The 26119-nt window shown below is 37.3% G+C and overlaps 1 protein-coding gene across 27 annotated transcripts in view; it reads right to left on the reverse strand.

Annotated features, from left to right (window-relative positions):
- The window catches only part of LOC144639691 (protein sidekick-1-like), a 105013-nt gene that overhangs the window by 31601 nt on the left and 47293 nt on the right, over positions 1 to 26119 (reverse strand). For 9 of the 27 annotated variants that reach the window (XM_078498972.1, XM_078498996.1, XM_078498981.1 and 6 more), the window contains 14 exons: positions 24380 to 24676; positions 23367 to 23663; positions 22751 to 23050; positions 16782 to 17081; positions 11653 to 11949; positions 10642 to 10938; positions 10026 to 10325; positions 9084 to 9383; positions 6884 to 7180; positions 5875 to 6171; positions 5259 to 5558; positions 4317 to 4616; positions 3037 to 3333; positions 2037 to 2333 (listed from right to left, as the gene is read on the reverse strand). In XM_078498972.1, the coding sequence (XP_078355098.1) occupies positions 2037 to 2333; positions 3037 to 3333; positions 4317 to 4616; positions 5259 to 5558; positions 5875 to 6171; positions 6884 to 7180; positions 9084 to 9383; positions 10026 to 10325; positions 10642 to 10938; positions 11653 to 11949; positions 16782 to 17081; positions 22751 to 23050; positions 23367 to 23663; positions 24380 to 24676 (4176 nt within the window). The remainder of the gene's footprint in view (positions 1 to 2036; positions 2334 to 3036; positions 3334 to 4316; positions 4617 to 5258; positions 5559 to 5874; positions 6172 to 6883; positions 7181 to 9083; positions 9384 to 10025; positions 10326 to 10641; positions 10939 to 11652; positions 11950 to 16781; positions 17082 to 22750; positions 23051 to 23366; positions 23664 to 24379; positions 24677 to 26119) is intronic. The other 18 variants (XM_078498999.1, XM_078498979.1, XM_078498991.1 and 15 more) reach the window with 17 other exon arrangements.

A 26119-nucleotide genomic window follows, 5' to 3' on the forward strand; every position in this document is an offset into this window, starting at 1 on the left:
ATCCTGGAATTGTCACTTGTATCTACAGGAGATCCATTTCTGGTCCATGATATTGTTGGCTCTGGATTTCCATCAGCGTTACAAGTTAAAGTCACGTTATCTCCTTCTGGTCTTGACGTATCTCTTGGATGAACAATGATCTTAGGTTGATCTGTAACAACAAAAAAGCAAGGTATAAATACAAATTAATAATGTAAAAACTCAAACCTGCAAAAAAAAAAAAAAATGAAAATAAATGAAAAGAAGAAGAAAAAAAAAATCGCCAGTTCCCATAAAACAAAGTAGAGAATAAAAAGAATATTGAAACAACTATTTTCGCCATCGCGAACTGTAAAAATAGACAACTTAAAACTAAAACTGGCACACGCATTGGTAAGGCTTAATTGGTAAGCATGCGATTTCTCAATAAATATTAAAACGACACCTGTGAAGTTTCCTACACCGAAAGTGACGTCTTTACGCTCCCAGCACTAACACAACGGTAAAACGTGATCAGTGAAAACTTCGTCATTTCGCAAGCACTTTTATACATTCGGATTATCGTTGAAGTACGTTTTAAATAATTTATACTTAGAAGTTCTTTGCCAACCGTTATAGACACCAGAGAAATAGTTGCTGAAGAAAATGAAGTTTTGCAAAACAGTGAGGACGAAAAGCAATTTTGTTTTTATAACCATTTTTTCTGTTTCTTCATTTACTTGGCTCAATATCATTATATAGTGAATAATTAATAAAAACAGTAGATTTTTTTAAACAACACATATACTAAAAACTGACATGTGTACATGTACCTATAAATGCCAAGATCGCAAAAGCAAATGGTTATGCTTTAGATTGGATTAAAGAAGTGCACTCTGTAAATCTGTTTTTGCATTCCATGTTTTCACAAGTCTTTGAACGAGCGATTCACTTTACACTGGCCTCTATCAATTCGTACTCATATCGCGCAATGATTGAAATATTACTTTGGTAAAGTATGCGACAAAGGCTTAAACAAGTCATCGGCTATAACACACAACCAACTCCAATTTCTGAACTAATGTGAGTTCGTGAATTTCAATAGAGCACAACTTTGATAGTGAAGAAATTATTTAACATGACACGAGCGTGGGACAAAGAAAAAAATCTGAGTTCCCGGCGGAAATCGAACCCATGGCCTCCCAGATACCGGTTGGGCGCTCTAACCAACAGAGCTACGAGAGACTAGTAGTAAATAATAAAGATGGTAAAGTTCAAGCTCGGTGATAAATAGTGAAGAAATTATTCAACATGACACGAGCGTGGGACGAGTCCCCGACCGGATGCAGGACGCGTGTCACATATCAACTTAGTAAATGGCCTAAGCTTACAACGAGCCTCTCGTAGCTCAGTTGGTTAGAGCGCGCAACCGGTATCTGGGCGGCCATGGGTTCGATTCCCGTCGGGGACTCAGATAGTGCATAGCAACTTTACTACAATAGAGAACATAATACAGGAAACACAAAACACTTACTTTTCTGAACAGTGATGATAATAATAGAACTGCTAGCCGGTCCATCTCCCTTCACAGTAGATGCAAACACTGAGATGCTGTAGTTTACATACTCTCTCAGACCTGTCAGATTTGTTTGACGATCTAGATAATTCACTGTAACAGTGCCGTTGTGATTCTCTTTTAGCGACACATAGGTAATAGTGTAAGTCAAGATGATACCATTCTGATCAGCAGCTGGAACATTACCCCACGTGACTAGGATGCTGGTTGAACTGCTCTTCTGACCTGTCACATTCACAGGAGCTGCAGTGGGTTCTGACGTGAATATCAGTACCAAATAATTACAAGGAAAAACAAAAACAAGCAAAAAAATGATCTTTGCAAGAATAATGAACCTGTAGATGAGGCTTTAGCATGTTGACACTATTTTACTTGCAGCTGGAAGACACTGTACAAGTACCCTTGGGTTAATGGCATGTTTTCAATGAATTCCCTCCTTTAATTGTACTGTCATAGTTCTATCAAAAAATAATAATGAAAAATCGAAATACAATTTACTTACTATCCTGATCAGTAATGACAATAATAGGACTGCTAGCCGGTCCATCTCCCTTCACAGTAGATGCCAGCACTGTGATGCTGTAGTTATTATATTCTCTTAGTCCTGTCAGTGTCGTTTGGCGAGCTGGATAATCCACTGTAACATTGCCGCGGTGACCCTCTGTTAGTGACTCATAGGTAATGGTGTAAGTCAAGATGATACCATTCTGATCAGCAGCTGGAACATCATCCCACGTGACTAAGACGCTGGTTGAGCTGCTGTTATGTCCTCTGACGTTTTCAGGAGCAGCAGTAGGTTCTGAAATAAACAATAAGAAAATTGTTTATTAAATAATATCAATGATTATAATAATAGTTTATTAAAACTCTTTTGCAGTTAAAAAAGAAACTGAATTTATAAGCGAGTAACGCTTACATGATATATGATAAGTATACTATTTACAATTAACAATCTATTAAAAAAGGACTACTCCGGCGTAATATTATTTACGAAAAGTAGCGAAATGTAATATGGATTGACACAACAGTTAAACAACAACAACAAACGCAGCAAACACAACAGTTTAATAAAATTATTTTATATTTAATCTTTATACTATCTTTCAATAATTGAGAACTTGTTATGAAATGTCGCTGTAATCCGCAGACTTGTTTTTAATTAAACACATCTATAACAAAATTCAATAAGTCAATTACGTGTAAAAGATCTAACTAGAAAAGTGTAAAATGATGTAGTTTGTTAAATTTGACCGTTCAAGCGAGGGAAGTTCTGTTAAAAAAAAACCTGTTTTTGGTGACTGACGTATAGACAACATAAACGGAAGACATCTCTAGAGTGCTGGTTATTGCGCACGGCAAACAGCAAACGATTTTTTTTTACAAGTTTGCCAAAAAATTGTAAGCTGGGTTCAGTTCCATCTTAATTCATAATGACTTTACTACAATCACTGCAATATGAACATATTGCAAAACAAACAAACAAACAAACAAAAATCACTTACTATCCTGATCAGTGATGACGACAATAGGATTACCGACCGGTCCATCTCCCTTCACAGTAGATGCAAACACTGTGATGCTGTAGTTTACATACTGTCTCAGACCTGTCAGGTTCGTTTGACGAGCTGGATAATCCACTGTAACATTGCCATTGTGATTCTCAGTTAGTGACTCATAGGTAATGGTGTAAGACAAGATGATACCATTCCGATCAGCAGCTGGAACATCGTCCCACGTGACTAAGATGCTAGTTGAGCTGCTGTTATGTCCTGTCACATACACAGGAGCAACGGTAGGCTCTGGCAAAGATATGAAACCGCACTTATCTAATTGACTGGTTACTGCATTATAAGAGCTTGTATATAATCTCACTAAAAATTCAGCTGTCATAAACAAATTATTTAACCCTAATTAAATTACTTAGTCATGGCGCAGCTGAAATGTTTCATAAAAGCTGCGAATCGTTTTGATAACTTCAAAGAAACGCAATAAAAAAACAACAACAAGAGAAACGAAAGAATACTCGGCGCGTCATTTTGATCTAAATCACGAGTGTTTTGCTGTTATAAACACCTTCCTAAGCCCCTCCTGGAAGATATATAGTTTGTTGTGACGCTCCTGAAACACTGTGAAATCACTGTGAATCTGTCGGCGCGTGTTTATTTTAACAAAAACTTTCGTTATATAATTTTACCTTAATAATCACCTAAATTTCAAAATATGCTATTGTCTCGTTCTTCCAAACTATTAGCTGCCTTTTTTGAAACTTAAGAGATGAAATTCTATACTAAGATCGCTTTCGAGCATTCGAGTCAGTTTCGAGTCGGCTTCGAAAACCGGTTCTCACGGATACGCCACTCGTTGCGCTCATACAAATGTACGAACCCCACTCAAGTCGGGTTCGTACATTTGTAATGAATTACACATTCTTTCAGTCTCGAAGTTTTCATGTCACCAGAGTTCAATAGTTTTCCAGACCTGTTGACTGTTTAATTCAGTTCCCACTGTTTTAATCCACCTTTGCCTGCACTGAGTTTATAATAAAATACCTAGTTTTAATCATTTTTAAGTTAGAAAAAAATAAGAAAATTGGGTACAACCAGTTTAATTATTCCAATACACATTTATCTCATCGTTAATTGCACGCAACATGGGAATCACTGAAATTAACTTGTTTCATTTTTTGCCCAGTTAATTTTTTTGTCTGAAATTTGATAACCCGAGGCTTTTAGAGTATTATAATAAAAAACATGGAATCTTAATTCAAAAGAAAAATACTTACTATCCTGATCTGTTCTAACAACAATAACAGGGTCATTAGCTGGTCCAGGTCCTTTCACAGTAGATGCAAACACTGAGATATTGTAGTTGACGTACTCCTTTAGATTTGTCAATTCCTTCTGACGATCATTGGGACCAGCTGGAACACTTCCATTGTCATTCTCTGTTTGTGAATAGTAAGTAATGGTGTAACCCGTGATGATACCATTCTGTTGATCAGCAGGAACTTCATCCCACGTGACTAAGATGCTGGTTGAGCTGCTGTTATGTCCTCTCACATTTTGTGGAGCACCATCAGGTTCTGTTAATAAAAGATGTTCAATACAAGGTACATTACTAAAAATGTGACTGGGCCTGAGTATCTCGTGGAAATGAATATCGATTGTGGTGAAAAGTTTTGAGTCACCCAATTTAAACGACTTTCGACAGGTAGTTGTTTGAGGTAAGGTGAATCTTGCTATGTACATGCGAGACATGAATGAAAAGATAAGATAATGTGAATTAGATAATTGGGTAGAACTAGTTCAGCGTTTCCAATATAAATTTATCTCATCGTTTAAGATGGGTGCATGATAGGAATCACTGAAATTGACTTCAGTTTTAAAAATGGCTTTAAAAATAGAAGCTAGAAAAAGGCGTTTAACTCGAGTCATTTTTAATGTGAATTAAAAATTGAATGTAACCAGTTTAATGTTTCAACTCCATTTTTATCTTATCTTTAATTGCGTGAAAGGTGTGGATCCCTGAAATTGACTTCAGTCACTTAGTTGGCTTTCAGATAGAATCTAGAGAAATGCGTTTAACTTGTATCATTTCCTTCCAGTAACTTTTTTCTTTTCTGAAATTTCATTGAATGCTTATCATTATTCGTCCTTAAAGCACGAGAGTGACAGAGTATTTTAATCAAACGCAACGATTCTTAATTCAAAATAAATGTACTTACGATCCTGATCTGTTCTAACAACAATAACCGGGTCACTGGCTGGTCCAGCTCCTTTCACAGTAAATGCAAACACTGAGATATTGTAGTTGACGTACTCCTTTAGATTTGTCAATTCCTTCTGACGATCATTGGGACCAACTAAAACACTTCCATTGTCATTCTCTGTTTGTGAATGGTAATTAATTGTGTAACCCGTGATGATACCATTATGTTGATCAGCTGGAACTTCATCCCACATGATTAAGATGCTGGTTGAGCTGCTGTTTTGTACTCTTACATTTTGTGGAGCACCATCAGGCTCTGATATAGAAGTTCGAAATTGTTAACATTGCATAGGTGGATACTGGGACTTCTTACACAAGTAGAAAGTCAGAGTAACTGTAAATGTAATTTTGTACCTAAGACATTACTGTCGAGGGTTATCAAGCAGATATTTATTCAAATGATGTTCACATTATTGCTGGCAATAGTACTTAAAGCGATAATATACTGTTAAGAAGAAATCAATAAGCTGATAAAAATGAATTCCACAGCAAAAATATGGAATCACGCGTAAAGGAGAGACTCAAAGAATCGAAATAAAAGTCATAATGTAGAATTAAGGCAAATCACTCACTATCCTGATCAGTGATGACAATAATAGGACTGCTAGCCGGTCCATCTCCCTTCACAGTAGATGCCAGCACTGTGATGCTGTAGTTTACGTACTCTCTCAGACCAGTCAGTGTCGTCTGATGATCTGGATAATTTACTGTGACATTGCCATTGTGATTCTCCGCTAGTGACTCATAGGTAATGGTGTAAGTCAAGATGATACCATTCTGATCAGCAGCTGGAACATCATCCCACGTGACTAAGATGCTGGTCGAGCTTTTGTTGTGTCCTGTCACATTCTCAGGAGCAGCAGTAGGTTCTTGCATGAGCGAAGAAAAATGTTAACAAGTTTATCGAATTTTTGTATTTTCTTCAAAAAACAAGACACACTGCAATTCAACCGCCCCTAACCAACTCTTAAACACAAATAGAAAAAGAAGAAAGTTGAATGGATATTTAACTGCAGAATATGTAGTAATTAACTGATTTGAAAGGAACGGGGGAAGGGTGGGGGGGGGGGGCATCACGAAATGATGCACATCAGGAAGGGTTGGTTAAAACACCTTAACACCTAATATACCAAGAATATGTCTCATGCAGCGATAAATATCGACCTATTTTATGAAGAGAGTTAAAACAATGTTTCCGTTCAGTATTTAAAATTAACATTACACCCGCTTTCAGTGTTACGTGCATAGCTATCTTTCTACATCCATCTTTCGACATCATCTTTCGACATCGTCTTTCGACGTGCTATTTGAAATGAGCCAATCAAAACCTATACATACCGTTGTTGGTTTCATGCAAATGTGCGAAAAGGTCAGAAGGTTATGCTAGTGGGCTGTGATTGGCGGATTTCGATCCGTGTTGTTTGTTTAGCACGTCGAAAGATGGATGTCGACAGAAACTCGCTATGCACGTAACACTGAAAGCGGGTGTAAGTCGTTCCGAATATAAAATGGTACAGTAACGATAGGTAAGACGAAAAAAAGAAAACCAACATACAAAATGCACAAGGACAAACCACTTACTATCCTGATCAGTGATGACAAAAATAGGATCACTAGCCGGACCATCTCCCTTCACCGTAGATGCAAACACTGTAATACGGTAGTTAACACGCTTTCTTAGTCCTGTCAGGTTAGTTTGATGATCTGCAGAATTTACTGTAACATCGCCACTATGATTCTTTGTTAGTGACTCATAGGAAATGGTGTAAGTCAAGATGATACCATTTTGATCAGCAGCTGGAACATCATCCCACGTGACTAAAATGCTAGTTGAGCTGCTGTTATGTCCTGTCACATTCACGGGAGCAGCAGTTGGTCCTGACATAAATGTGAAAAAGGTGAAAAGGCAGTAAGGGAGTGGTCATTATTTATGGGGAGGGGGATTGGTGAATGGGAGAAGGCAACATCAGAACCTTTTTATGCCCCCCCCCCTTCCCCTTTAGGCTCAAGTAAACTTTTTTGTCCCTTCCCCCTTTAGGACCAAGTAGACTTCCCCTCTCCGCAATCAACATAGGATCAAAAACTAAGTGACCAACAAATGGTCACTTTGCCGCTGTCTGAGCTATCTGAATACTTCAATTAAAAACCTGCTCAGCATCAAAAAGACATCCTGTAAATGATTTTTTGTTTCATCAAAGAAATAGACATACTATGTAAGATTTTTTTGGACACCTCATTCGACTAGCTAAACTAGTTCCATAGATTGCAGCCAAACCCTTAGTTAAACCTGACAACAACAAAAACAATAAATATAAAATGATAATCTGACAAAAGTACGAGACAAGGAAAAAAATATTGGAATTGAACCCATGGCCTCCCAGATACCAATTATGAAATGGCGACTTAAAAAAGCGTGTGTGAGGTGACCCGCTAATGAGTGTGTCATCAACCCAAATCAGATTAACTAGATTAAGATTAATAGAAACGTAGATAGGACATTGTAAATAAGCTAATAGTAACAATTTTAACAGTCAATTGCCAATGTGTTAAAACCTTAGCCAGAGTTTTATTTATAGAGAAGTTTCCCCTTTGCATTACTAGAAATGGACATCGGGTGGTTGTCAACCAAACTCCCCCCCCCCCTACTCACCAACCCCGAACCCCCCTACCATAAAAATGACCATGAACGCCTGTTATTAATTGTTTAATTAATTAATAACTTCAATTGGGCTCTACCTCGCCCCAACGTTTTGGTGACGAAAACATCGCAAGCGCAGCATAAAATTGTTTTGTCAACACAAACCGTTTCAACTACACTTAGAGTTACACAAATTGCTTAGATTGTTTTTGACATTCTAGAAAGTCTACTGGAAACTTTGTTTTTCTTCGGAAAATGTTCTCGTTCTTAAAAGCTCCGCCGCCTCTGTGTTAAGCTTGTAACATGATCTAACTCTAATGCCTGACATAACCAAATTTTGTACTATTATTTAATTACGAACAGTAAACACTGGAAAAACTGAACCCTTTACAGACTTGACTAAATTTCTGTAAATTTAAATTCTACAAACTTTCTATGAAAAGAAATTTTAAGGTCTTCTTTCATCGTCATAACAGAATGTTTGTAAATTATGGTTTTACATACATCTGTCGGCGCGTGTTTATTTTAACAAAAACTTTCGTTATATAATTTTACCTTAATAATCACCTAAATTTCAAAATATGCTATTGTCTCGTTCTTCCAAACTATTAGCTGCCTTTTTTGAAACTTAAGAGATGAAATTCTATACTAATATCGCTTTCGAGCATTCGAGTCAGTTTCGAGTCGGCTTCGAAAACCGGTTCTCACGGATACGCCACTCGTTGCGCTCATACAAATGTACGAACCCCACTCAAGTCGGGTTCGTACATTTGTAATGAATTACACATTCTTTCCGTCTCGAAGTTTTCAAGTCACCAAAGTTCAATAGTTTTCCAGACCTGTTGACTGTTTAATTCAGTTCCCACTGTTTTAATCCACCTTTGCCTGCACTGAGTTTATAATAAAATACCTAGTTTTAATCATTTTTAAGTCAGAAAAAAATAAGAAAATTGGGTACAACCAGTTTAATTATTCCAATACACATTTATCTCATCGTTAATTGCACGCAACATGGGAATCACTGAAATTAACTTGTTTCATTTTTTGCCCAGTTAATTTTTTTGTCTGAAATTTGATGACCCGAGGCTATTAGAGTATTATAATAAAAAACATGGAATCTTAATTCAAAAGAAAAATACTTACTATCCTGATCTGTTCTAACAACAATAACAGGGTCATTAGCTGGTCCAGGTCCTTTCACAGTAGATGCAAACACTGAGATATTGTAGTTGACGTACTCCTTTAGATTTGTCAATTCCTTCTGACGTTCATTGGGATCAGTTGGAACATTTCCATTGTCATTCTCTGTTTGTGAATAGTAAGTAATGGTGTAACCCGTGATGATACCATTCTGTTGATCAGCAAGAACATCATCCCACGTGACTAAGATGCTGGTTGAGCTGCTGTTATGTCCTCTCACATTTTGTGGAGCACCATCAGGTTCTGTTAATAAAAGATGTTCAATAAAAGGTACATTACTAAAAATGTGACTGGGCCTGAGTATCTCGTGGAAATGAATATCGATTGTGGTGAAAAGTTTTGAGTCACCCAATTTAAACGACTTTCGACAGGTAGTTGTTTGAGGTAAGGTTATTCTTGCTATGTACATGCGAGACATGAATGAAAAGATAAGATAATGTGAATTAGATAATTGGGTAGAACCAGTTCAGCGTTTCCAATATAAATTTATCTCATCGTTTAAGATGGGTGCATGATAGGAATCACTGAAATTGACTTCAGTTTTAAAAATGGCTTTAAAAATAGAAGCTAGAAAAAGGCGTTTAACTCGAGTCATTTTTAATGTGAATTAAAAATTAAATGTAACCAGTTTAATGTTTCAACTCCATTTTTATCTTATCTTTAATTGCGTGAAACGTGTGGATCCCTGAAATTGACTTCAGTCACTTAGTTGGCTTTCAGATAGAATCTAGAGAAAATCGTTTAACTTGTATCATTTCCTTCCAGTAACTTTTTTCTTTTCTGAAATTTCATTGAATGCTTATCATTATTCGTCCTTAAAGCACGAGAGTGACAGAGTATTTTAATCAAACGCAACGATTCTTAATTCAAAATAAATGTACTTACGATCCTGATCTGTTCTAACAACAATAACCGGGTCACTGGCTGGTCCAGCTCCTTTCACAGTAGATGCAAACACTGAGATATTGTAGTTGACGTACTCCTTTAGATTTGTCAATTCCTTCTGACGATCATTGGGACCAACTAAAACACTTCCATTGTCATTCTCTGTTTGTGAATGGTAAGTAATTGTGTAACCCGTGATGATACCATTATGTTGATCAGCTGGAACTTCATCCCACATGATTAAGATGCTGGTTGAGCTGCTGTTTTGTACTCTTACATTTTGTGGAGCACCATCAGGCTCTGATATAGAAGTTCGAAATTGTTAACATTGCATAGGTGGATACTGGGACTTCTTACACAAGTAGAAAGTCAGAGTAACTGTAAATGTAATTTTGTACCTAAGACATTACTGTCGAGGGTTATCAAGCAGATATTTATTCAAATGATGTTCACATTATTGCTGGCAATAGTACTTAAAGCGATAATATACTGTTAAGAAGAAATCAATAAGCTGATAAAAATGAATTCCACAGCAAAAATATGGAATCACGCGTAAAGGAGAGACTCAAAGAATCGAAATAAAAGTCATAATGTAGAATTAAGGCAAATCACTCACTATCCTGATCAGTGATGACAATAATAGGACTGCTAGCCGGTCCATCTCCCTTCACAGTAGATGCCAGCACTGTGATGCTGTAGTTAACATACTCTCTCAGACCAGTCAGTGTCGTTTGATGATCTGGATAATTTACTGTGACATTGCCATTGTGATTCTCCACTAGTGACACATAGGTAATGGTGTAAGTCAGGATGATACCATTCTGATCAGCAGCTGGAACATCATGCCACGTGACTAAGATGCTGGTCGAGCTTTTGTTGTGTCCTGTCACATTCTCAGGAGCAGCAGTAGGTTCTTGCATGAGCGAAGAAAAATGTTAACAAGTTTATCGAATTTTGTATTTTCTTCAAAAAACAAGACACACTGCAATTCAACCGCCCCTAACCAACTCTTAAACACACATAGAAAAAGAAGAAAGTTGAATGGATATTTAACTGCAGAATATGTAGTAATTAACTGATTTGAAAGGAACGGGGGAAGGGTGGGGGGGGGGGGCGGCATCACGAAATGATGCACATCAGGAAGGGTTGGTTAAAACACCTTAACACCTAATATACCAAGAATATGTCTCATGCAGCGATAAATATCGACCTATTTTATGAAGAGAGTTAAAACAATGTTTCCGTTCAGTATTTAAAATTAACATTACACCCGCTTTCAGTGTTACGTGCATAGCTATCTTTCTACATCCATCTTTCGACATCATCTTTCGACATCGCCTTTCGACGTGCTGTTTGAAATGAGCCAATCAAAACCTATACATACCGTTGTTGGTTTCATGCAAATGTGCGAAAAGGTCAGAAGGTTATGCTAGTGGACTGTGATTGGCGGATTTCGATCCGTGTTGTTTGTTTAGTACGTCGAAAGATGGATGTCGACAGAAACTCGCTATGCACGTAACACTGAAAGCGGGTGTAAGTCGTTCCGAATATAAAATGGTACAATAACGATAGGTAAGACGAAAAAAAGAAAACCAACATACAAAATGCAAAAGGACAAACCACTTACTATCCTGATCAGTGATGACAAAAATAGGATCACTAGCCGGACCATCTCCCTTCACCGTAGATGCAAACGCTGTAATACGGTAGTTAACACGCTTTCTTAGTCCTGTCAGGTTAGTTTGATGATCTGCAGAATTTACTGTAACATCGCCACTATGATTCTTTGTTAGTGACTCATAGGAAATGGTGTAAGTCAAGATGATACCATTCTGATCAGCAGCTGGAACATCATCCCACGTGACTAAAATGCTAGTTGAGCTGCTGTTATGTCCTGTCACATTCACGGGAGCAGCAGTTGGTCCTGACATAAATGTGAAAAAGGTGAAAAGGCAGTAAGGGAGTGGTCATTATTTATGGGGAGGGGGATTGGTGAATGGGAGAAGGCAACATCAGAACCTTTTTATGCCCCCCCCCCCCTTCCCCTTTAGGCTCAAGTAAACTTTTTTGTCCCTTCCCCCTTTAGGACCAAGTAAACTTCCCCTCCCCACAATAAACATAGGATCAAAAACTAAGTGACCAACAAATGGTCACTTTGCCGCTGTCTGAGCTATCTGAATACTTCAATTAAAAACCTGCTCAGCATCAAAAAGACATCATGTAAATGATTTTTTGTTTCATCAAAGAAATAGAAGTACTATGTAAGATTTTTTTGGACACCTCATTCGACTAGCTAAACTAGTTCCATAGATTGCAGCCAAACCCTTAGTTAAACCTGACAACAACAAAAACAATAAATATAAAATGATAATCTGTCAAAAGTACGAGAGAAGGAAAAAAAATATTGGGATTGAACCCATGGCCTCCCAGATACCAATTATGAAATGGCGACTTAAAAAAGTGTGTGTGAGGTGACCCGCTAATGAGTGTGTCATCAACCTATATCAGATTAACTAGATTAAGATTAATAGAAACGTAGATAGGACATTGTAAACAAGAAGCTTGAGAGGCTTAAAATCGGGCGCTTAATAATTAGCTATCTGTTTTGACTTGAAAGGCAGGGTACAGTACAGTAAAAATCACTGGAAAAACAGTCACTTATACCTATTCAGGCCGAGGGGGGGGGGGGGGAGCTTTGGAGGCCCGCGCTGACTTTGGACGCTTATAACTTTTTCAAGATTCAACCAAACGCTGCCAAACTTTGCGCGTTTATCTAAAATTTATCACGCAATAATTTGGTAGGATTAGTTATTGTACCAGTAACTTGAAATCACCATGGCAACGTCATTTTGACAGGCTTGTTTTCCCAAATTTGTAATTTTCGTGTTTCTATTTAATAATGAAAATCTGGAATGTTTTCAAGATTGCATTATTACTTTATCATTATCAATTTATAAAAATATATTTCGCACAATACAAATAAACGATTGAACTAGACGTCTAGAAAATATAAATTTGTAACACTTAGCAAAGTGCAGCCTTTTCGCAATACTTAATAAAGGCGGGGTTTTTACCTGAAGACCAATTTTTCCAACGCTTTAGGTGGCTGACGCATTTCAGTATTTTCCAGCCCTTACACTTTAATGGAACAGTATACAACTCCTAATCAGGTAACTACTATTGTCAAGAAGATGATCACAACTTGTTGACCAATGATTAGGTATTTGTTTCATACCATTACTGTAATAGCAACTGGTGAAGAATAGTAGTACTGACCCAAAGTATAAGGGCTGTAAAACACTGAAAACCATTTCAGCCGCGTTTCAAGGAATCCAAAAAAGCTTTACTTATCCCATATATATTTGTTTTGCAGTATTTTGTTAATTTTTGGACGATTTTGGGGGATGTCTGGGAGGCGATAGTTTTTCTCAAAGGATTAGCAAAAATTTAGACAAATAAGAAATATTGGAGATTTAATGTGATTTTAAAATTTGAATTTGAAGTTAAAAATTGGTGGACGGACACCAAACAGTCTCCTGACAACCCGAAGTGCTCTTGCGAGGGGGTCAACTGTTTGGTGGTGTTTCCATTCTTTTCTTCAATCCCTTCTTTAAATCTCTTAAAGTTCCATTCAAATTCAGGTAGAACCCCACCTTAAGTTTTGTTCTTGTGAGAAAACAACAGAAGTCAAAGGTTGCGTGATATTGCCAAGCATGGATTTTAATTCTCCCTCCCTTTCCATCTCCTTAGCCTTTCACCCCCACCTGTCCCTCCCTTTCTGCTCTCATTCAATTTAATGTTTGTTTACATTTCTTAACCAATTCAGTATCGTACTAATCTGTGCCAAGCAATCAGATAATAACATAAATTTGCCTTAATTTTGATCTCCCATACCAAGACCTTAGAGTATAAACCGCTAATAAAACAAAACACACTTGATAATAATTCTCTGAGGTTATACACCTTGCAGTATTAACGTACTAACGAACTTGATAACAAACCCCATGTCGTACTAAGGATTTTTACTGATCAACATAGAAAATAAGTTCACAATGGTTTGTTCCCAAAACGATTTTTTACTGTACAGAGGGTCTGTATATTGACCTGTAACTTGTATACCGTATTGAAAAATTCAGAACGAACCGACTTCTGCCCGCTACCATGATATCATGTTGAAATCCTGAATTTCGTCAAAATGAGCCAAAATAAAGTTTTAAAATTTCCTTTATCAATATGATTCTTATCTTTTTATTCAATTCTATGAACTGCTTTTATGCAGTACTGTCCAACAAAGATTTCAATTTCCTCAAAGTTTCGGGACAAATGGATACAAAATATTTCGTGCAGAATGTAATTTGATTAAGCGAATGTTTTCACGTCTATAAATACTTCAAGCAGTGAATGAAAAACCATTTTGTTTTCATCGATGAGATCCACTTTCAAATAGTTAATGCATAAAAAATAACAATCAGATCAGAATACAATAATTATTAATGCAAGGTCTCGCTATTATGTCTCGGCAGAGATACTTCTTTTTTGCAAGTTCAAATGTAAGCAAATTTTGTGTGAAATGTAATTCGATTCCATTGTCTTGTTTACAAACTCTTTCTTAAGAAAGTTGTATTTTCGTGAATAAAACCCATTGGCCTGTTTTGTTTTCCTGATCATGTTTGCCTGTGATTTGAACAAAACATGTGGTCTTTTTTTCGGAACTTTAAGTTGTACAAAAATTCCTATTTTGAACACAGATGTCACTTCCGGAATTTCTCATCTAAAATTCAATTGGTATTTAATTATAATTATTCGAAGTTTTCATTTTCAAGTCATCTTTTCATTCGATAGCTTTACTGATCTCGTAAAAAATTCCATTCAAGTTCACACCAATACTGTACATTGCCAATGTTTTGCTGACGTCTTGAGAAGTGTCTTACTAACGTCACTAGTCAAATCTAAAATATATCCGAAACATGTTGTGCAAACATTCTACTCTTTGTGACAGGCGACTTTGACGCCCAACTGTGCGGAAATGAAAATCGACATACTTCTTGCTAAATATATAAAAAAAATAGTTTTAAAGTGGAGTCTGCCTCAAAAAAATGTACCGCCAGATCACACTGCTATTTGTAGAAACCAGCAAAGCGTCTAGTTTCAACGTTTCCCACAAAAACATTGCGTGACATGAATGACGTTACCCCTTTTATTTACAAAAATAGCTTCAACTTGTCAAAGCAACCACAGTTTCACAATGGTGATTATTAGTACTTTACCCCTTAAGCTTTTTTTCTCTGTCCTCCCGCCGAAGCAAAGAAGAGAACCAGATTGCAGATTAGCCCAAAAGTCGACCCAGTGTTCCTACAACGATTTACTGTCAAAACTGAAATGAAACCGATTGGCCCAGGCTATCCCCGTCATTTTTAGCCGACAGGAGACTATCGTCTAGGACGACCAAAGGGTAAACTATAAATCGGCCACGCCCGATTAATAAGCTAATAGTAACAATTTAAACAGTCAATTGTCAATGTGTTAAAACCTTAGCCAGAGTTTTATTTACAGAGAAGTTTCCCCTTTGCATTACTAGAAATGGACATCGGGTGGTTGTCAACCAAACTCCCCCCCCCTACTCACCAACACCGAACCCCCCCTACCATAAAAATGACCATGAACGCCTGTTATTAATTGTTTAATTAATTAATAACTTCAGTTGGGCTCTACCTCGCCCCAACGTTTTGGTGACGAAAACATCGCAAGCGCAGCATAAAATTGTTTTGTTAAGACAAACCGTTTCAACTACACTTAGAATTACACAAATTGCTTAGATTGTTTTTGACATTCTAGAAAGTCTACTGGAAACTTTGTTTTTCTTCGGAAAAGGTTCTCGTTCTTAAAAGCTCCGCCGCCTCTGTGTTAAGCTTGTAACATGATCTAACTCTATGCCTGACATAACCAAATTTTGTACTATTATTTAATTACGAACAGTAAACACTGGAAAAACTGAACCCTTTACAGACTTGACTAAATTTCTGTAAATTTAAATTCTACAGACTTTCTATGAAAAGAAATTTTAAGGCCTTTATTCACCGTCAAAACACAATGTTTGTAAATTATGGTTTTACATACATCTGTCGGCGCGTGTTCATTTTAACAAAAACTTTCGTTATATAATTTTACCTTAATAATCACCTAAATTTCAAAATATGCTATTGTCTCGTTCTTCCAAACTATTAGCTGCCTTTTTTGAAACTTAAGAGATAAAATTCTATACTAAGATCGCTTTCGAGCATTCGAGTCAGTTTCGAGTCGGCTTCGAAAACCGGTTCTCACGGATACGCCACTCGTTGCGCTCATACAAATGTACGAACCCCACTCAAGTCGGGTTCGTACATTTGTAATGAATTACACATTCTTTCCGTCTCGAAGTTTTCATGTCACCAGAGTTCAATAGTTTTCCAGACCTGTTGACTGTTTAATTCAGTTCCCACTGTTTTAATCCACCTTTGCCTGCACTGAGTTTATAATAAAATACCTAGTTTTAATCATTTTTAAGTTAGAAAAAAATAAGAAAATTGGGTACAACCAGTTTAATTATTCCAATACACATTTATCTCATCGTTAATTGCACGCAACATGGGAATCACTGAAATTAACTTGTTTCATTTTTTGCCCAGTTAATTTTTTTGTCTGAAATTTGATAACCCGAGGCTTTTAGAGTATTATAATAAAAAACATGGAATCTTAATTCAAAAGAAAAATACTTACTATCCTGATCTGTTCTAACAACAATAACAGGGTCATTAGCTGGTCCAGGTCCTTTCACAGTAGATGCAAACACTGAGATATTGTAGTTGACGTACTCCTTTAGATTTGTCAATTCCTTCTGACGTTCATTGGGATCAGTTGGAACACTTCCATTGTCATTCTCTGTTTGTGAATAGTAAGTAATGGTGTAACCCGTGATGATACCATTCTGTTGATCAGCAGGAACATCATCCCACGTGACTAAGATGCTGGTTGAGCTGCTGTTATGTCCTCTCACATTTTGTGGAGCACCATCAGGTTCTGTTAATAAAAGATGTTCAATAAAAGGTACATTACTAAAAATGTGACTGGGCCTGAGTATCTCGTGGAAATGAATATCGATTGTGGTGAAAAGTTTTGAGTCGCCCAATTTAAACGACTTTCGACAGGTAGTTGTTTGAGGTAAGGTGAATCTTGCTATGTACATGCGAGACATGAATGAAAAGATAAGATAATGTGAATTAGATAATTGGGTAGAACCAGTTCAGCGTTTCCAATATAAATTTATCTCATCGTTTAAGATAGGTGCATGATAGGAATCACTGAAATTGACTTCAGTTTTAAAAATGGCTTTAAAAATAGAAGCTAGAACAAGAACATTGAGAAGCTTGAGAAGCTTAAAATCGGACGCTTTGCCTTGAAAGGCAGGGTTCAGTACAGCAGAAACCACGAAGCAGTTACTTAAGTAGCACTCAGTCCGACTGTGTTTGTGTAAGTCACAGGGCTTGCATGAGCTGTATTAGTGTGCATAATATAATATCTAGAACGTTGTCGAGATTGCATTATTACTTAATGACATGATGGTTTCAATTTATAAATGTATCTCACACAATACAAATAAACGATTGAAGTAGACGACTAGACAATGTAAAGTTTTAAGACTTAGCAAAGTGCAGTGTATTGGTAATACTGTAAGTTGCGGTTTCACCTGAAGGTCGTGTGCTTTTCGGTATTTTCCAGGCATTGCACTTTGATGGGACAGTACTACAACCGTTTACCGGGGAACTACTATTGTCAAGAAAATGATCACAACTTGTTGATGAATGATTGAACATTTGTTTCATACCATTACTGTAATAGCAATTGATGAAGGCTTTTAGTCCTGAACCAAAGTATAAGGACTGGGAAATACTGAAACCCATTATCAGCCACCTTAAACGGAAATATCTTGTTGGTGTTTCAAGGAATCCAAGGAAACTTCACTCATCCCATGTATCTATGTATTGCGGTATTTTGTAATTTTTTGAGTGATTTTTGGGGATGTTTGGCAGGTGATAGTTTTTTTAAAAGAATTAGTAAAATTTAGACAACTAAGAAATATTGAAAATTTAATGTGAATTTAACATTGGAATTTGAAGTTAGAAATTGACAGACGGACACCAAACAGCCCCGTGACATCCTGGAGTGTTTTTGCATGGGGGTCAACTGTGTGATGATGTTTCCATTTTTTTCTTCAATCCCCACTGATAAAGAACTGTTGTTGGTGTTATGTTGGTGTTATCACATGTCAAGCCTTTAACAAGGTATGAAAGAACACAAGGATTTAAATTATTCTGGTGCTCAATTTTTGCGTAACTAAAATTAATGTTACTCAAATTCCTGATGGATTCTGTCTTAAACTGTTACGAGCTTAGTATTTCCAAATTATTGCATGTCAATGTAAGGCAAGACAAGACATGCCTTGGTTCTTATGTAATTCTCTTAAAAACACATAAGATATTGACTATAATTTTGTCTGTGCTATGGCAATTCACAGTGGGGTGGTCTTGATGTGTCTTTAACTTGTAGACTGGACTGGACTAGGAAAACGCGGACTAGTAAAACGCGGACTTGTAAAACGCCTCTAGACACTTCGAATTCCTTGGCCACAATCATCTTACGGCTCTCTTCAATACATAATGTCTCAAAAAAACAGTAACCTCAGAAAGAAGTCAGAAGCAAATAAGGTCGAAAGACCGAATTTGAACATATAACGGCAAATGTTCTAATGTCACGAACGTAGGAGTCGTGTAGGCCCGTCACCTTTATTTACCACATACTGCCCCCAAATTAAAACAGTACCCTCAGAAAGAAGTCAGAAGCAAATAAGGTCGAAAGACCGAATTTAAACATTTAACGGCAAATATTCTAATGTCACGAACGTAGGAGTCGTGTAGGCCCGTCACCTTTATTTACGATTGACTGTTTATTTCTGGACGGGCCCCGTTCTACCTCGTGCGAGCAATACAAACGACTGCACTCAACAGACGTCAAGTAGTGGAAAGAAAGAAACATATGCACACAACTCATAGCATCAATCCCGTTGTTTTAGTAGGGGTTTGCAGAACGAACATGTGCTATACTGCAAAAACATCTCCACGCTAAAACAGACCATAGAGTGCTCAAAAAAGCTAGAAATATGCCGTCGAAGAAACACACAAGAGCTTCAAACACAAATTGTTTCGCTCGCTAAACCGTTTAGTTTTATCCGATTTACAAGCGCTTGTTTTACAAGTCCGCGTTCTACAAGTCCGTGCTTAACAAGCCCTCGTTTTACAAGTCCGCGTTTTACAAGTCCGCGTTTTACTAGTCCTCGTTTTACAAGTCCGCGTTTTACTAGTCCGCGTTTTACTAGTCCGCCTTTTACAAGTCCGCGTTTTACCTGAGTCCGCGTTTTACTAGTCCGCGTTTTACTAGTCCGCGTTATACTAGTCCGCGTTTTACAAGTCCGCGTTTTACTAGTCCGCGTTTTACTAGTCCAGTCCAGTCCTCAAAATACAGTATGCCAAAACTCCCCGCCCTCTAAAGATAGGTCCTTGACGGTTCTTGTCGTTTTTCGGTGCCTATTCATCTTCGGCATCTTTCTCATCCACCTCTCGTTCTGTCCTGTGTCTGTCATCACACGAAAGAAAAGCTGATTCTCAAAAAATCTGCCACAAAAGGAAATTGACAAAAACAATATGAAAACCATATATCGAAAGTTTCTTATTCTAAAATTTTATCATACGTCTTAATTCAGAGCTACAAAGCTATTGATACTGTTCTTACAGTACCTCTTTCCACTAGCGAAATTTTACAAAATTCCTTCGCGGCGAAAAGGTAGCGCGAATCCAGAACAGACTCCAATCGAGAGTGGGTTAATTCTAGATTACTATTAATTAACTATTACAACATTCATTTTTAAAATAGTTTCCCAAGCCGACTAAGCTAACTAAACGTCGAGTGTATCTTTCAGTAAACAAAACATGCCGTTTGACGCCGGAAATCCAGTTCACGCATACTATACCCCGTGACTCACGCAAACCTCCGACTTACGCCGTGCTACTACAGTCATTCCTTTCTAAACATTTTTTTTTGACCACCACCGTACCTTTCTACCCAAAAAACTCATGAAACCGCCCGGTTTTAACCTGTTTTAACCTTTCAAAAATTAGAGCGTTCGAAACTAAATAAGATCCGTAATCACAAACAACATACAGCCGTTTACCAGCACTCTTTAAAACTCCTGAAACCCTTCAAAATCAGGCAAAATAAATCTTTGAAATAACCTTTATCAATGTTTCTTATTTTTTTTTCAGTTCTATAAAATGCCTTTCATACACTACTGTCAAACAAAAATTTCAATTTCCTCAAAGTTTCAAGACAAAAGAATAACAAATATTTCGTGCACAATGTAATTTGATTAAGCCAATATTATCACGTCTAAAAATACTTCAAGCAATTCAGTGAAAACCCGTTTTTTTTTCGCATCAACGAAAACCACTTTCGAATAATCAATAAATGAAAATAACAATAAGATCAAAAGGAAGAAAGGAACCTTTCTAATTATTTGAAGACTTTCAAAGCCGTGATATTATGCATCCAATCCGCGATAAAATTTAATTACAACAAAATCCAAGTTCTCATTTTGAATTCCATTTTTTTCAGTTGATACCTTTATCCAACTTGTGAAAAATTCCATTCAAGTTCCTGTTAATACTGTACATTCCCAATGTTTTGCTCAAGTCTTCAGAAGCGTCTTACTAACCAAATCTAAAATAATTCCAAAACATGCTGTACAAACATTCTACTCTTTGTGACAAACGACTTGACGACCAATTGTTCAGAAATGAAAATCGACACAGTTCTTGCTAAATAAAAAAAAAGTTTTACGGCGGAGTCAGGCTCAAAAAATATACCGCAAGATCACACCCCCATTCATAGTCAGAAACCAGCAAACCATCTAGTTTGCTAAAAAAACACTGCGTGACATCAATGACGTTACCTTTTTCATTTACAAAAATAGCTTTAACTTGTCAAAGTAAGTGCAATTTCACAATGGTGAATATCAGTACAGTATGGGGCCCAGTTCTCGGCCGGGTCCAGTTCTCGGCCACTTTGTGTTTAACGCGTTTTTTCACACTCCAGTTGAATCAAAAGAAAAAGGTATTTCCTTCAAACAATAGACTGATTCATGTGCTTTAAGTATCTTGAGTTTGATCGTTCAATTCGATATAGAAAGCTCACACGTCGAGTTTACGCGGAGGTAGGTGAATTTGCATTCCCGAAAAAGTTGTTTGTTTACGGCTCCAAATTCATGGATGTAGTTAAATTCGTATTTTATCCAAAAGCCCCCACCATACGAGCTAATTTTTGGCATGTGAAACGTAGAATAATTCAGCTTTCTGCTTTAGTTAACTTTTCGTTGAACCGTTGTATTTTTTGGTCTTAATTTACTTCGAATTTTTTTCTTGCGACGTTTGCGTATTTGCCAGTTCTCGGCCACCCTGCTCGCTATCACAGCTTAGCGCTTGGTTTTTAATATAATTTCATCTGCTGCTGCCAGAATGAAAGAAATAAATGTTTTAAAAATAAAGTTCAATCTTATCTCTAAGTTTTGAGCTGACTCTTGTCTTGTCTATTATTTCTACAACACCTAAATCTTTCAAGACCTTTTCACTGCAAAATAAACCATCTAAATGCACGGGTCACACAATGCGGTTTTGCCAGAACCTGCACATAGGCAACTAGGCGCGTTAAAATCCTTCTTTTCTAAAGTAAAACAAAGCATCATAAAAATAATTTGGGATCGATATAGTATAAATAGGTTTACAGAGTGATTTTATGACTGTGAAAATTAATTGAGCATTTTTTTACAGATAATTACGCACAAGCTTTTTAGTGGCTGAGAACTGGGCCAAGGTGGCCGAGAACTGGGCCCACAAATGGAGCTTTTATTTTTATTATTGCTCGGGCAAATTAATTTTTGACCGGTCGATAGCTTTACACCAAAAAGCTGAATAATGTAGCTAGCTCTGGGAGAAATTTCAAGTTCCTGCGGTTCTTCTGAGGTAAGAAATACAAGTTTACGTCAAAAGTGGCCGAGAACTGGGCCCCATACTGTACTTTGCCCCGTAAGCTTTTTTCTCTGTCCTTCCGCCGAAGCAAAAAAACACAACCTGATTACACATTAACCCAAAAGTCGACCAAGTGTGCCTGCAACGATTTCCTGTCAAAACTAAAATGAAAACCATTGCGGTATGCGTCACCCGTAGCGGTTTTGTAGCAACCCTAAGCTATCCCCGTCTTTTTGGCCGCGCCAGGAGACTACGCTCTAGGACGACCAAAGGGTAAACTATAAATCGGCCACGCCCGATTAAAAAGGCGTTTAACTCGAGTCATTTTTAATGTGAATTAAAAATTGAATGTAACCAGTTTAATGTTTCAACTCCATTTTTATCTTATCTTTAATTGCGTGAAAGGTGTGGATCCCTGAAATTGACTTCAGTCACTTAGTTGGCTTTCAGATAGAATCTAGAGAAATGCGTTTAACTTGTATCATTTCCTTCCAGTAACTTTTTTCTTTTCTGAAATTTCATTGAATGCTTATCATTATTCGTCCTTAAAGCACGAGAGTGACAGAGTATTTTAATCAAACGCAACGATTCTTAATTCAAAATAAATGTACTTACGATCCTGATCTGTTCTAACAACAATAACCGGGTCACTGGCTGGTCCAGCTCCTTTCACAGTAGATGCAAACACTGAGATATTGTAGTTGACGTACTCCTTTAGATTTGTCAATTCCTTCTGACGATCATTGGGACCAACTAAAACACTTCCATTGTCATTCTCTGTTTGTGAATGGTAAGTAATTGTGTAACCCGTGATGATACCATTATGTTGATCAGCTGGAACTTCATCCCACATGATTAAGATGCTGGTTGAGCTACTGTTTTGTACTCTTACATTTTGTGGAGCACCATCAGGCTCTGATATAGAAGTTCGAAATTGTTAACATTGCATAGGTGGATACTGGGACTTCTTACACAAGTAGAAAGTCAGAGTAACTGTAAATGTAATTTTGTACCTAAGACATTACTGTCGAGGGTTATCAAGCAGATATATTTTCAAATGATGTTCACGTTATTGCTGGCAATAGTACTTAAAGTGATAATATACTGTTAAGAAGAAATCAATAAGCTGATAAAAATGAATTCCACAGCAAAAATATGGAATCACACGTAAAGGAGAGACTCAAAGAATCGAAATAAAAGTCATAATGTAGAATTAAGGCAAATCACTTACTATCCTGATCAGTGATGACAATAATAGGACTGCTAGCCGGTCCATCTCCCTTCACAGTAGATGCCAGCACTGTGATGCTGTAGTTAACATACTCTCTCAGACCAGTCAGTGTCGTCTGATGATCTGGATAATTTACTGTGACATTGCCATTGTGATTCCCCGCTAGTGACACATAGGTAATGGTGTAAGTCAGGATGATACCATTCTGATCAGCAGCTGGAACATCATGCCACGTGACTAAGATGCTGGTCGAGCTTTTGTTGTGTCCTGTCACATTCTCAGGAGCAGCAGTAGGTTCTTGCATGAGCGAAGAAAAATGTTAACAAGTTTATCGAATTTTGTATTTTCTTCAAAAAACAAGACACACTGCAATTCAACCGCCCCTAACCAACTCTTAAACACACATAGAAAAAGAAGAAAGTTGAATGGATATTTAACTGCAGAATATGTAGTAATTAACTGATTTGAAAGGAACGGGGGAAGGGTGGGGGGGGGGGGGGCGGCATCACGAAATGATGCACATCAGGAAGGGTTGGTTAAAACACCTTAACACCTAATATACCAAGAATATGTCTCATGCAGCGATAAATATCGACCTATTTTATGAAGAGAGTTAAAACAATGTTTCCGTTCAGTATTTAAAATTAACATTACACCCGCTTTCAGTGTTACGTGCATAGCTATCTTTCTACATCCATCTTTCGACATCATCTTTCGACATCGTCTTTCGACGTGCTGTTTGAAATGAGCCAATCAAAACCTATACATACCGTTGTTGGTTTCATGCAAATGTGCGAAAAGGTCAGAAGGTTATGCTAGTGGACTGTGATTGGCGGATTTCGATCCGTGTTGTTTGTTTAGCACGTCGAAAGATGGATGTCGACAGAAACTCGCTATGCACGTAACACTGAAAGCGGGTGTAAGTCGTTCCGAATATAAAATGGTACAATAACGATAGGTAAGACGAAAAAAAGAAAACCAACATACAAAATGCAAAAGGACAAACCACTTACTATCCTGATCAGTGATGACAAAAATAGGATCACTAGCCGGACCATCTCCCTTCACCGTAGATGCAAACGCTGTAATACGGTAGTTAACACGCTTTCTTAGTCCTGTCAGGTTAGTTTGATGATCTGCAGAATTTACTGTAACATCGCCACTATGATTCTTTGTTAGTGACTCATAGGAAATGGTGTAAGTCAAGATGATACCATTCTGATCAGCAGCTGGAACATCATCCCACGTGACTAAAATGCTAGTTGAGCTGCTGTTATGTCCTGTCACATTCACGGGAGCAGCAGTTGGTCCTGACATAAATGTGAAAAAGGTGAAAAGGCAGTAAGGGAGTGGTCATTATTTATGGGGAGGGGGATTGGTGAATGGGAGAAGGCAACATCAGAACCTTTTTATGCCCCCCCCCCCCCCTTTAGGCTCAAGTAAACTTTTTTGTCCCTTCCCCCTTTAGGACCAAGTAAACTTCCCCTCCCCACAATAAACATAGGATCAAAAACTAAGTGACCAACAAATGGTCACTTTGCCGCTGTCTGAGCTATCTGAATACTTCAATTAAAAACCTGCTCAGCATCAAAAAGACATCATGTAAATGATTTTTTGTTTCATCAAAGAAATAGAAGTACTATGTAAGATTTTTTTGGACACCTCATTCGACTAGCTAAACTAGTTCCATAGATTGCAGCCAAACCCTTAGTTAAACCTGACAACAACAAAAACAATAAATATAAAATGATAATCTGTCAAAAGTACGAGAGAAGGAAAAAAAATATTGGGATTGAACCCATGGCCTCCCAGATACCAATTATGAAATGGCGACTTAAAAAAGTGTGTGTGAGGTGACCCGCTAATGAGTGTGTCATCAACCCATATCAGATTAACTAGATTAAGATTAATAGAAACGTAGATAGGACATTGTAAACAAGAAGCTTGAGAGGCTTAAAATCGGGCGCTTAATAATTAGCTATCTGTTTTGACTTGAAAGGCAGGGTACAGTACAGTAAAAATCACTGGAAAAACAGTCACTTATACCTATTCAGGCCGGGGGGGGGGGGGGGAGCTTTGGAGGCCCGCGCTGACTTTGGACGCTTATAACTTTTTCAAGATTCAACCAAACGCTGCCAAACTTTGCGCGTTTATCTAAAATTTATCACGCAATAATTTGGTAGGATTAGTTATTGTACCAGTAACTTGAAATCACCATGGCAACGTCATTTTGACAGGCTTGTTTTCCCAAATTTGTAATTTTCGTGTTTCTATTTAATAATGAAAATCTGGAATGTTTTCAAGATTGCATTATTACTTTATCATTATCAATTTATAAAAATATATTTCGCACAATACAAATAAACGATTGAACTAGACGTCTAAAAAATATAAATTTGTAACACTTAGCAAAGTGCAGCCTTTTCGCAATACTTAATAAAGGCGGGGTTTTTACCTGAAGACCAATTTTTCCAACGCTTTAGGTGGCTGACGCATTTCAGTATTTTCCAGCCCTTACACTTTAATGGAACAGTATACAACTCCTAATCAGGTAACTACTATTGTCAAGAAGATGATCACAACTTGTTGACCAATGATTAGGTATTTGTTTCATACCATTACTGTAATAGCAACTGGTGAAGAATAGTAGTACTGACCCAAAGTATAAGGGCTGTAAAACACTGAAAACCATTTCAGCCGCGTTTCAAGGAATCCAAAAAAGCTTTACTTATCCCATATATATTTGTTTTGCA

Source organism: Oculina patagonica, unplaced genomic scaffold, assembly GCF_052425735.1.
Source record: "Oculina patagonica isolate OP01 unplaced genomic scaffold, crgOcupat unplaced12, whole genome shotgun sequence".
NCBI classification, from domain to species: domain Eukaryota; kingdom Metazoa; phylum Cnidaria; class Anthozoa; order Scleractinia; family Oculinidae; genus Oculina; species Oculina patagonica.